General features: G+C 44.6%; 1 protein-coding gene across 1 annotated transcript in view; it reads left to right on the top strand.

Moving 5' to 3' along the window:
- Positions 1–614: 614 nt before the first annotated feature.
- The window catches only part of LOC119460814 (cell growth-regulating nucleolar protein), a 29,946-nt gene continuing 17,042 nt past the window's right edge, over positions 615–13,518 (top strand). The window contains exons 1-3 of the mRNA XM_037721913.2: positions 615–905; positions 3,161–3,275; positions 5,992–6,099. Of these exons, the coding sequence (XP_037577841.1) occupies positions 781–905; positions 3,161–3,275; positions 5,992–6,099 (348 nt within the window). The 5' untranslated portion in view covers positions 615–780. The remainder of the gene's footprint in view (positions 906–3,160; positions 3,276–5,991; positions 6,100–13,518) is intronic.

Here is a 13,518-nt window from a genome sequence, read left to right as displayed (position 1 = left end):
AGATACGTACGCATAGATGTGCAATGCGCTCCTGCACCTCACGGCACAACTGTACGCGTTGCTTTGACCTTGTACGCCCCGATGGTTTCCAATTCGAAATCGCGGAGAAGCAAACTTTACAAGTACGAAAAGGAAAATGTGATCTTTACGAACTTTGTAAGCAGTACAAGTGCGGAAACTAGGCGGTTTGTTGCTGCATACGTGCAAAAAGACAAAACGAGCGGTTATGATGCGCTGAGATTTCTCAGGCAGTCAACTTTGGGAGCCAAGTTACCGATAACAGCCTTGCGATATCCCAGCCCACGTGTTCGCGAAAATTATCAAATGTGCAAGCGCAGTTCGCCATAGCAGAACGGTCGGCGCAGCCGACCGAAAAGTAGCAGACGATGATGCTGATGTGGATATTTTCTTTGAATTGGGCGGTTACAAAGTTTATAGCCAAGTCAAGTGATAAAAAAAAGAAATGGAAAAAAGATAACAGAAAATGCAGTATAAAGGTTTGCCGCAGGCATTTAAAATGCGAATCGATCATGAAGGCGACACCAGCGACCAATCGTTGAACGAGTGTTGGCGTGCATTTCCGCTTCTTGTTTCATGACGCCACCGCCGCGCTTATTTCCGTTCTACAGTTGGTAGCGTACTGACGAACTCTCCGGGATTGTCGAGTGGATATCCGAGCACGTGTTCGCGGTGCAGTCCGTGCAGTTGTCCTCGTCGGCACAATTCCTTTGCCCCTGTTAACTCGTGCGAAGGTGTCGTGACAGATAATTCACGCTAAGCATGGTAGTCTTTACGTGTAACACGTGTGGTGATTCGCTTAAGAAGAACCAAGTAGAAAAGCATATTTACTCGAAATGTCGGAGCTGCAACATGCTTACCTGTGTCGACTGCAACAAAGATTTTTGGTAAGTTTTACACCGACGTCCCTGTCTGAATAGTAGCTGAACGCTTGTGTTAGAATAAGCACTGATATAATGAAGTATCTAATTGTTGGCCGTTAAGTTGTGATGGTGTGACCATCGTAACATAAGCTGCTGTGTGTTGTAATGTACAGTACATGTACTGTCCGGTGTCACACGAGGCACTTCCGATCGCAATTAAGCCCGATCCGAATCAAATTTCTCCATCATGATTGTCTCCCTTCCTCAGCCTGCGCAAATGAGCCAATCGCGATGGAGAAATTCGTTCGTGGTTGAAAGTGCCGCGTGTGATCGGGGTAAAAGTGACGCGATATTATACCGGTGCCACACGGTCACTTTTGATCGCGATCAACAGTGATCGCTGCTGCACGGCCCAACGATCTGCATCAAGTTTGGGTGAGCTCAAGCGCACCAGTTGCCGTTAGTGGGTTCAAAGCACTTATAGAATTGTAGTATGAAACACTTCTTTTTTTTTTTTTTTTTTCAAGAAAATATTATTTTGTTTGTAGTTGTTGGTAAGGCTATTATCGTATTATTGTCAGTTGATCGTCTGCAACTCTCAAAACTACGTGGTCGTCAGCCTACGATCGCGATCAAAAGGCCCGATCGCGATTCACGGATCGGGACCGTTCGCGAACAAAAGTGACACCGGTATTATGTATGTCCAGTTCATTGATCGGTAGTGACATGCCAATTGCTGTGCTAATGTTTTTGGTTAAATCATGCAAAACAGCTTCAGTATCATTCGCCTCGCAGGACATTTTAAAATAGTTACATTAAAAAAAAAATCAATCAATGATTGCTGTAAAAGTGTTCGACGTAACTGATGCTCACGAATGTATATTCTTGAGCAACTTGGTGAAGCGTAATTTGATGTTATGCAGTACTCTAGGCACGAATGCAGAGACAGGTAAAAGAGACAAAGCTTTGAGTTGCTGGTTAACCTTTTAAGTTCACCGCTGACTCTCTCTTCTCAATCTGAGTGTTTGCATTGGGTAACTTCAAAGCTTGGGCAAGTTGATGGCGCCATGAAATTGCAGAGGTTATTTACCAATATTACTTGTACCGAGGCGAACAGGTAATTATAACCATTGTACCTACCTGCATGGTGACTAGCAGCTGTAGCCTTTGGCCGTTGTCACAGGATGTTACAGCGGATGTGACCTGTCCGTTGCTGCTGCATATCGTAATGAAAAATGCCAAAAATGCCCATTTTAGGGATGTTATAAAGAGCCCTAGGAACCCTCCACTGCAGTGTCCCTCAGAACATATAACTTTGGAACTTCTCACAAATCTATATTTAATAGTGTTGAATCACTAGTCTTTGACAGGTTAGAAAAGTAAAGCAGCAAGTGATGTCTGACCTTTTTCCTAGGTTCTTCTCTATGTTCACATCCTCATCTTTGCCCACTTCAGGCGCGCTCATTATGAATCCTAGGGTGGTGGTGATATTCATAAGGTGCAAATTATGCACCTCTCAGTAAAAGTGTTAGTTCCACCATTTATGTTGCACCTTCTTGTCTTTGTGCGAGGAGGTTCTCTGAACTCTAACAAGGTCAGAACTCCCTTCTAATGCCCTTTCAGTAGTCCCAAAATTCTGTGCATGTGTTTAAGCTGTGAGCAGTCTTCCTCGCCACCACACTTGTTGATCTTAGCAGTTTATACATGCGGTGTGTCATGTGGTGTGCTCATTGTTGCTGAACTAAGTTTCATTTTCCTGCCTGACACACTTTTAGAATACTTCTGCATTCTTGACCTGTACTGGATGATGTGTTGCTGTTGCACTGTGTTGGCACTGTCAGGTGTCGCACGCATTTTTTTATTATTATTTTTTTTTGGGGTGTTGTAAGTGTTCTGTAAGTGTTGACCGAATGGGCATGTCCATTTTGTCTGCTGCTGAAGTGCGGATTCGCTGGGGGCACTTGTCTCCTGACACGTGGCCCAACCCAACCAATCAGAACTTCAGCAGCAGACGAAATGGACATGCTCATTAGGTGGACACTTAAAAAGTACCCCCCCTGGTGTGTGGCAGATCCGAGTATTGCGACTCCCTCTTTACATATTTACATCTTAACAGTTGTGCAAATTTGTTATCAATGTCCCTCATCTTTGCTGACCAGCTGTTGCTTTCAGGCACCTTCATTGTTGTTATGCAGACCTGTGTTCATAATACTTGTTCCTTGAAAGTTTCCTAAGATGTGGTTTGTGATGGATGGCTTCTGTTTGTCTTGTGAATACAGGGGAGATGCCTACAAGGAACACATCAAATGTGTTACTGAAGCAGAACGATATGGAGGAAAAAACTTCAAAGCGCAAGTATTTAAAGGAGAAGTCAAGCAGCAAGAATGGATCGAGGTGAGTTTTTATACAAGATTCATTCAGATGCATCTTGCACTGAGCAACAGTCATTGGTATAAGCCATAATTGTGCAGTGCACCGTCAAGCCGAACATACGGCATCACTTGTTGACTTTAGCAGTGAGAATCATATGTTCCTAACACACCATCACATATTTCTTAGTTGTAGGGTGGATCATAGTAAAAGGTGAAATGCCTTCTAACGAAAACAAAAAAAAAAACATTGCAACTGTATGCTCTTGCCTATGCAATGGCAGAAAAGCTCACAAAGTGCAGTCTGCAAATTTTTGAAGGCAGGTAATTTCTATTTCTGCAGAAGTCAAAGAACAACAGATGTTAGCAGTGACTGACTGACTGCTCAACATGTCTTTCCCTTTATACGTAGGAGGCAATAATTTGTCTGAAGTACAATGCGCACAAATGTACAGACTACATGCAGAAATAAAAGGTATGCGGTATGCTTCGTGCTTCCTATTCGCTAAACTTCAATGTTTACTTAATACAGTTTAGTCAAGGCAAACACCTCTTGTTTTTCTTTTTTTTCTTTGCCATCAAAATGAAAAAGCACTGTTCTTTTTGGCAGTGAAATGGCTCTCGGCTTTGGTGCTTCACATAGCTGGTGCTCCTTCCTTAAACGGATCCTGAATCACCCCTCGCGCTTGGTAAAAAAAAAAAAAAAACCAGTCCGCGGATAGCAGACGCTGCTATGACCATCTCAGCCAAATTTTTCAGTCGTGAGCGGTGCATGGAGATCGCAGGTGGAGCGCAAAGTGACCCTTTTCTCAAACGCTTTCTCTTCAACAGAAGCCTACTCCTCACTCTTTTCTGGACGCTTTATTTCATAATATAGCAGATTCCCATATGCGGCCATAGTGGCGCAATCGTGTTGTTACCGAAAATTTACACCAGCAGCGAAGTAGAATACACTTAGTTACTGCAATATTAGTTGTTTTTGTCTGTTTGAGCTCTGCGCCACCATGTGGCAGCTACAGGCCGCTCAGGTTTACGCCTCCGCCAAAACAAAATTTTTGGCCGCCTGCGTTTACCCGATTACCGGACAAACTAAACCTCTCTATTGTCTCCTTACGCCCGCCCGTGGCCACCCGCATAAGAATTAAATTTTAGCCACCCTGCTTATCAGTGTTGTAGCCGTCGAATCTTGCTAATTTCAACTAGTTTTGAACACTCAACTAACCACGAACCACACGAAACTTAAGGTCAGACCACGCACACGCTTGCCAGCGCGCGCTTACTTTTGGCGGCTCCTCGTTAGATGCCTTGGCAGACTTCACTTCGTATTAAGCTATTGATAGCGCTTCAGTATGCGCAAGTTGGATGTGGCTACTATCCGTTGGCCAAGCTAGTGCAGGACAAAGCTGGTCCGCACCACGTAGCATGGCCAGACTAGAGCATATGAGTGTGAGCATGCCCTCAAGCCCCGTCGTGCACAATGCAAACACTGGGCATACTCACTACAGCTGCATGTAGCTGAGGTCTGCTACATATCGTAAATACCGCGGCGAGTCTGCTGACTGAGTTCACTGCACCTCGATGAAGTCAATCGCATTTGGCAGGTTGTAGGCACAAAAATCGCAAATAATGGTGTCTACGTGAACATCCAAAATCTAATTGCACTTGCGAAGGCTATGGCTCCGCTGTAGCCTTTGGAAGCACCACGTAGGGGACGATTGCCAATAACTCCGCTTCTGCTGAATGCATTGAAGTACTTTTTGCGGCATAATATTTCTGAAATAGTCTAGTTTAACTTCAAATGCATTTTTAGACTTAGATAAAAAGTCGTTCAGGGCTCCTTTAATTCAAGACAAATATGTATCTAAGAACTGACCATTTTGTAACGTTCAGCTTCTATGTTCATTTAATTTGAATGCCAGGAGTGGCATCTGTAGAAAACTTCTACAAATCCATAGAAGTGTCATGTGATAGGCAACTAATGGCGAATAGTATTGGTTGGTCTTGCTCAAAACTCACTTTTTACATTTTGCTTCTCTTGGTTTGTCTGCCACTGCCGAACACATGCCAAGCTTCTACATGACATGTGGCACTGGTGAAGTGGCATTGCTGAGGCATACTTGCATGTATCTGCAACATTCTCTCTGCTTTATCTGCACCTTGTGCTGTGTCTTGTTTTTCATATTTACTCATAAAGTAACAAGGGCTCAACAAAGTACGTCTACAAACAAAAAAATTGGCATTTGCTTCTAAGCATCACTGTGTAGGATGTGACGTAAGTGTTAGTGCTGCCATGCAAGTGCAAGTCACCTATTCCCACTGGCAGACATAGGCTTAATAGGCAAGCCACTGGCAGAGGACAGGGGCTTGAGTTGCAGAAATGACTGTTCTCTTGGTAAACTACATCTGGTCTACAAAGGCTGTCCGTTGCATTTTCGTTCTTTAAGTTCCAACTGCTGCATGTGACTGAAATGCCATTGTGCTGAAAACTGCCGGAGCATTCTAAGTATTTGATTTTTTTTTCTTTGGTATTGGAGGTAGTACAGAAGTGAAGCAATTTACTAAGGCATTCTTTTTTGCTGCAATAAATATTTCGAGCTGACTTTACAGCGTGTTGGCAGAGTGAAAAATATTTTAAACTGAGATGGTCATATAGCTGCTTTCTTATGTGGTGCAGGTTAACTAAGAACTAACCTCTCAGCATAAAAAAAAAAAAAAAAAAATGTTTTGTACCTGAATTCCAGCTCCTGTCAAAGATTATTGAAACACAAGGCATGGCTCCACGTGTAAGAGAGGTCTTCGAAAGAATGCAGAACTTCAACAATGTACCCAGGAAAGAAAAGCCATTCAAGGTAACTGCGCCTTTGTAATTATGTTTAGCCAAACACTGATCTACTTTTTCACATGTTCTATTAACCCGTCATTGCATCCACCATATTTACACAATTCTAATGCTCGCCCAACTTTCACGGGTTTAGAATAATAAAGTGAAAGTGTACCTGAATGTAATATGCGCCTGCGTTATTAAAAAAAAAAAAAAAACATAGCATACCTTTCACGTTCGCGATCAGAAAAAAACTATACATGCAGAATTTAACTTTTTTTTTAAGGTGAGCTTTCATAATGGAAGTGGCATGTCGTCGTCATTTGTGCTAAGTTGGCTACAGATACTAAGCACACAGGGGTGGTATTCTCGAGCTATCAATTTTAGAAATGCTATCACTTTCACGATATTTTACGTGAATGTGTATTGGACTTGTCGAAGTATGTAGTGTTCCTGGCACTGAGATAGCGAGCCTAGTACATCGCCAGAAACGCTAGCGGCCGTAAACGCCAACACATCCAGTGCCAAGTCTCCCTAAATTTCTCAGAAGTGATATCTCCGAAAGTGACTGATCGAAGGTTCTGTCCCTGATCGTAGTGGAGTCCAAATTGAACACGCAGCAACCTTCAAGAAAACATTCTCTGTCGCCATCTTGTGATGGCGATGACACTGCAGCTGGTGGCTCTGATGGTAGGCTGTTGTCAAGTTTTGATTTTGTATCTGATTGTAATACACAGTCCAATTTCAGACCCATTTTCTCTGGAAAACAGGTTCACATTAGATTCGTGCAAATATGGTACTTCTGTAAATCTTTTATTTTGGTTTTGCCCATTCTTAGCAGATGATACTTGACAAAAAATTGTCTTATTTACTGCACTGTACTAGATTATTCCAGAGCATTTGACAACGTAACTCATAACTTAAATATGCTTAAATGGCAACTCCAATGAAATTTCACTGGCAACAATTTGTTATAAATCAGCAGTACTGTATCTACCATCAAAGCAATATTTAGCCCATTGGCTGGCAAAGCCAGCGAACCGCCAGGCGCATGAGCGGGGGCTATATTGCCAAAGTTGGCAATTCACCATGTTGGAGGCATTGTGGGTTTAAAAAGCTATTCCTGGATGCCATAGCAGCCAATATGTGCCGGTTAAGTTCAGAAAGATTGTCAATAGATAGCACTGGTGTGTCCACCTCGTGGGTGCTTTGATTTTTTATTTTTAGTTCATGTTTGTAGAGCGTCTGCGTGTACATTCCAACACCTATGTGCCTTGAAGCAGTGCGTGCATTTCTTATGTAAGATTCTGCCAAACACTGACAAACAAAATCCGGCATGGCAATGCAAAGTGTGCAGTGCAAAAAAGTGAGAGCTGATGAGAGTGTGAAAAGTGTAGTGCTGTTTTCATGCCTTAGTGTTTCTACTTTTTTCCACACAAAAATGGATCTGCGACTGGCAGCTAAGGTTCTGAACTGAAAAGTGCTGCTTCATATTGTAAATAAAACTTATTTGTTCACATTTATTCAGCATTTATTATTCCAGAGCGTTAAGTAACGACCGCGACAGCAGAAGTTTGTGTCGCACGTGTACAGGGCAAGCATAATCAAAACGTCAAAACGAAGGGCCATGCGGCACGCATACTACAAAGTGCTTTTTTATTATACAGTTTTTGTAGAGAGGCTATGAGCGTAGCGAACATGGAATTTTGACAGAGGAGTTCCTAGGTGAGGTGGACATACTTTGCCTCTAGTGATGGAGTTTCAGAAGGCTAATTAACAAAATATTTTTAATTACATTTTGTTTATTAGCACCTTAGAGGGGCTTGAAACACTTTTCTAACTAAGCGTAGAATAACATCACTATTAAGTTAGGTCGCCTCACGAATCCCCTGCCGCAAGAATTTTTCGAATCCTTCAAGCACAAGTGAAATTAGATGTAGTTATTGGACCGATCAGCAGCTTTCTATCTCCTTTCATTTGCACTAGCACACTGGAAGCTGCACAGGGGAGACAGCAATATCTACGCTACATTTTTCATCTCGGAGGCCATGTGCGGCAGACGCATAAACGTTGTGTTTAGACTGGCACTGCGAAGAAGAAATGGTCTTTCTGCCTTTTTGAGATCAGACATATATTTTTTATTTACTCTACTCAAATGAGCAATAATTGTATTACTTAGAATGTTCTCGCGATCACGAATTCAGGCAATACAGTAGCTGTTGTGGGCCCAGCTGCTTGCAATGACGCTGCATAATGACATTGCGGAAGCAAAAGCAAGTGATTTTTCACCACTTTTGACACGAGATTGTAAATTCCCTGCTGCAATGCAGTGCAATGATATTTGGCCCACATGTTCACAACAGATAAGGAATGTTTTCTTACTAGTATGTTAAAAAAGAGTGTCCGGACCCCTTTAAACAGCAGTTATGGCAAATTTCACAAGTCACATTTTAATGCACCCCCGCCCTCTTTTTTAAAAATTAATAATCGCACCTAATTCGAGCTATTCATCATTGAATTTCAGCGCTCAGTGCAGGCTATCTAGAAACTGAGTGTGCCTTGCTACGTCAGATGGAAATGCCCCAGAACGAAGTGTCTGAAAGTTTGAATGGCAGCATGTCACGGCAAATACTGATACGGCAAATACTGATACGGCACATCAGAGCAAATGCTCGCGAGGCAAAATGTGCCGTATCAGTATCTGCCGCGACGTTAATTTTCAGACTTCGTCACGCTTTTCATTACGGGGCGTTTCCATCGTATATGATCGCGGGATGGCCTTTTCTTCACTCCCGGTGAGTTCGGTTTTGATGCTGCCTGGATTGAGCTGAAATTCAATTATGGGGGGGAATATCTCAAATTCAGTGCGATTTTCACGATTTAACAAAATTATATATATATATATATGTGTGTGTGTGGTGCGTTAAAATGGACTTCCTTGAAGTTTGCCATATGAACAACTGCCCCCACTGTCTTAAATATCCAATGAATAAATTTCTGTTAAATAGTCATCTAAAATTCGCGTTATTAGCAGCTAAGCATGCCTGCCTCGCTTAGCAACTCTAAAAATGCCGGGATCATTATGCCGATAGCCTTTTTATGAAAAATCTGTATAGCTTAAAAAAGAGCATCCTGTATTTGGAAGCCAGTGGGTTAGTAGCCTTAAATAGCACCTTAGCCGACAATGAGAGCATCTATTAGTTAGCGTATATGACCCAGATACCACAATGTGTTCTGAGATCTTCAGCACCCCATGGGCCTGCCTAATCTCTGGGATCATGCCCAGGTATCGCACTGGGCATAACCCCACTGGGATTGTGGGATTTGAGCCAAAGCTCAATATTTCCTTACCCTGGTACAGTATACACTCATTACAACAGACCTTGGTCGTGGAGATTTTGGTCTTTTGTAAAAGTAGTATGATGAATCCAAATACTGTTCAACGGACTTCAATGTGTACACTAAATGGGCCTGTTATACCCAAAGTGAATTGTGCACCTCACACAAGAAGCAGACCCGCCGTGGTTGCTTAGTGGCTATGGTGTTGGGCTGCTTAGCATGAGGCTGTCGGATCGAATCCCGGCCACGGTGGCCGCATTTCGATGGGGGCGAAATGGGAAAACAACCGTGTGCTTAGATTTAGGTGCACATTAAGAACCCCAGCTGGTCCAAGTTCTGGAGTCCCCCACAATGGCATGCCTCATAATCAGATCGTGGTTTTGGCACATAAAGCTCCATAATTTAATTTAATTTGATATTTAAGACTTCTGAAAGAAGCTTGTCAGGTTTGACTGTGCTGTACGACGAATAGCTTTGGACACTATGCAGGCCTCCATCATCACAAGGCTGTTCATGTCATCTGCTGCCATATTTTGCTCATAATAGCTCTTTAGGCCTTGGATGTAGCCCAAGGCCTGAGCAGTTGTCACCTTCTGGGCTGCTACTACAATCTATCTATTGCCTTCCTCCTCTTCTTCATCTACCTCTTGATCTGCAGTAGGCACTCTGTGGACTTCAGCAACAATCTCTTCATCTGTCAGCTGTTCTGTGCTGACAAGATCATTGTCCAAACTTGCATATCCTGAGATTTCTTGGCTCCCGAAGGCCTCCTTGACAGCTATCCAGAGCCCTGTATCCAGCTGGTTTTGATCTTCCAGTGGCAACACGGGCTCCCTACATTCACTGTCACCGGCTGCAAATCCAGCTTTTCAGAAGCAATTTTCTGTAATTCTTGGTTCAGTCTGCGGCCACACATCAGAAATAACTTGGAACAGCAAATCTCAGATCAGTCACTGAGTCTCGCTTATGCTGCATATCAAACAGCAAATGCTCAGCGAGGTGTGTGCGGTACCTCCACTTCACCGAGTGTACAATGCCCTGGTCAATAGGCTGCGCCTTCGGTGTTGTGCCTGGTGGAAAATACACCACCTTTTTGGCATGAAGCTCCGGAAGCTGTATGTGGCTCGAACAATTGTCATTAAGAGCAGCACATTTCTCTTCTGCTTTGTAATTCTCACACTTTTGCTGGGCTTCTAGTCCACGGGTTCGTGCATGTTGCACAGGCAGAGCGGTATTCTGGACGTGCCTATGACTGGCAACCTTGTTTTCTCAGTGCTATCCATTTTGCAGCAGAGAACACTTATGCACTCCTTGAATGCCTTTCTTTCGCCTTGGCAAGGATCCTCGGAAAAACAGAAGATCTTTCCTAGCCTCAACTTGTAGAAGATGCCACTTTTGTCGGCATCGAAAATGTTACGTGGTCCTTAACCTGCGATGTGCACAAGGAGAACTGCGGTTTTCCAGTTATCTACAACATTGTTGTCAACACTGGCCGATTCACCAGAAGGGAGATCCCATGTCTCCATTTGAACTGGTTAACCCAACTTTTACTGCACTATTTGTTGTCGTGCTTCAAAACAATGGCAAGTTGCTCCGCACATTTCCGTAGTAGCAGGCCGTTCTCAGCATAGATTTTCCTACAATTACTAGAGTGAATTGTGGTGCTACTGATGTGCATCAACGCAGCATGATGTGCGAAATTTTGTACATGTGTGATGGTCTTTTGTAGAGCCTTTACTCGTTAATTAGTTTAAGGTAACCTTTCGCACAGTGTACTCTCTCATTTCTGGCAACAGGCGCCTTGGTGGGCATTGGCGAAAGCACGGTTAAGGGGAGCTGCAAACAGGGCAGTTTCAGCCAGCATGGGAATAATGGGTAGTACATGGATTTGCCTAAACTTTGGCCTTATGGCTTTAAATGGCTTCGGGACTTTGCAAAGTGATCAATTTTAAGAATGTACTGCGTTATAAATAATTAAATAAACATTATTTAAATTGCCTGATGGAAGGATTCAAATCGAGGACCTCCAACACAGAAGCCCGATAATAAATACTATGCCATGGATGCATGGACAAGCGGAACCACTGCACTTCGCAGCGATTATGCGTGCTTGCAGAGTCTTATTGCCTTCTCCATTAAAAAAAGTACAAATTGCTTTGAAATTTAGTCCAATTTAGGCCCAGATAAAGTATAGACCACTTATAAAGCAACCGCTTATAGTGCGGTCTTTTCAGACTCCCGTTAATTTTCCCATAGCATTCCATGTATACACGTATCGCTCATAGTGCAGTTGCGGGAAACGAAATATCGGTTACAGTGCGGCTGCCTGAGAGTACGGAAGTCAGTGGAGATGGTGAACGCTCCCCTCAAACGGGCGCCCCAAAGAGTGCTCGAGGAAGAAAAAGAGAGATGAAGTAGAGGAGAAGGGCACGCGGTGCGAACGAACAGCCAGTGAGGCTGAAACCAGAATCTTTAGTGCAAGTCGTGAAATATCACGGTGCGCTTAGCGTGCGAGGGCCACGAAACTGCCAACGCCGGCCAACGCTCGCTTCACGATAATGGCAGTAAACGAAACTTCAGGGAGCGGGCGGCGCCGGCACGGCACAGCGAAAGGCGCACGCGGAGACCGTGGAATGTGAGGAAGGAGGGCGGCAGGGAAGTGGATTTCGCCTCGGCAACTCCGCCGCTTCGGTGGCTCTCTTCGCCCTCCCTCGTAGCTCCCTCACTTTTGACTGTCACTGTGCACGCCCGCCGCCGTGCAGGCGTCGCCGCTCCAGCCGGCCTGGCGCCAGCTCCCCGAAGTTTCGTTTTCTGCCGTTATCGGGAAGCGGGCGTTTGCCGGCGTGGGTGCAAGTGACTAGAAAGTAGAGGAAGCATAAAGGAGAAAGAAGGGTTCACTGCCATTTTCTACGCGTGGCTACGGTAGCGTGGCTGAGACGTCGGCACTTACACGCATGTTCCGGCGCAACGCAGAATCGGCGACCTTGCCATTTGAGAGAGAGGAGCAATGCCAGTCGGAGGCGCCACCGCGTGAATTATTTCGCATTAACGAGATTCGTCTGTAAATTGAATTCAAACGTTCTAGCCGCATTCCTCGACTGTTGCATACGCGTGGCATCTCGGTGCACATGTTTTGCATATGTGCGGGCTTTGAAAATTGTTGCTTTGGTTATAGTGTGGATATTCGCGACTCCGGCGAATTACGTTATAAGCGGTCTACACTGTATAGTGTAATAATCAAAGTGACAAGAACGTCTCAAGCCACAAGCACAAAGATAGACAAATCCATGTTCTAGCCACCATTCCCATGGTGGCTGAACGATCGCAGCACTAGAGTTCCCTCTAGTGCTGCGATCGTTCAGGACATTGTAGGAAACTCTATTGTTCACTGGAATGTTTTGCGAACTGGCATTGCGAAGCTTAACTAGTGGCGCCTCTTCAATGTCGGGAAACACCACGCGGAGTCTGAACCGCTTAGATTGCAAGTCACCTCACACTTTCTTGGCCACGATTGCCTCCTTAATGACTTGATGTAGTGCAAGGGCACAACCACAAAGAAGAGAGACACTGTCGGGAAATAGGGGAGATGCCCACGGCTCTCTGCCTCGACACACCGAGTCCCGCAGTTGGCACATGCCTGCCCATCAACCGCGGTCCGGTACAAGCTCGGGGAAACAATAGACGACAACCATGTGTACACTCGGACAGCATTTATTACGACTGCAGCTAACACTTGGAGCAGGCCAGCTAGCTATAGTTGACTGACGGTTCCCTCGAAGATAATAATACACTATAGTCGGGTACAACTTTAGAAGGCAGCGGCATTTGCCCCCTCAAAGACAGATGCATACGAGCCTCCAGAAATGGGCGCACGCTCTAGCTGACGTCATGAGCTGGACGGCCGGTGTCCCCGCCGATGGAGAACATGGCAGCCCGCGCTTCAAGCTGGGCCGAGTCGCGTTAGCGGGACTATTTCTTCGCGGAGGCAATTGGCTGCTGTGCTTCGGTCATCTGGGCAGGGCCTCTCCTGCCTTCTTAAGTTGTACCCGACTATAGGTAAAGAAGGGCTTCCGACTTACCAACTGGGGAATACGGGCGACCGTGGCAA

The sequence above is a fragment of the Dermacentor silvarum genome, chromosome 1, assembly GCF_013339745.2.
Source record: "Dermacentor silvarum isolate Dsil-2018 chromosome 1, BIME_Dsil_1.4, whole genome shotgun sequence".
Taxonomy (NCBI): Eukaryota; Metazoa; Arthropoda; class Arachnida; order Ixodida; family Ixodidae; genus Dermacentor; species Dermacentor silvarum.
Note: the sequence above shows the minus strand (reverse complement) of the source record. Positions and strands in the feature narration are given on the sequence as shown.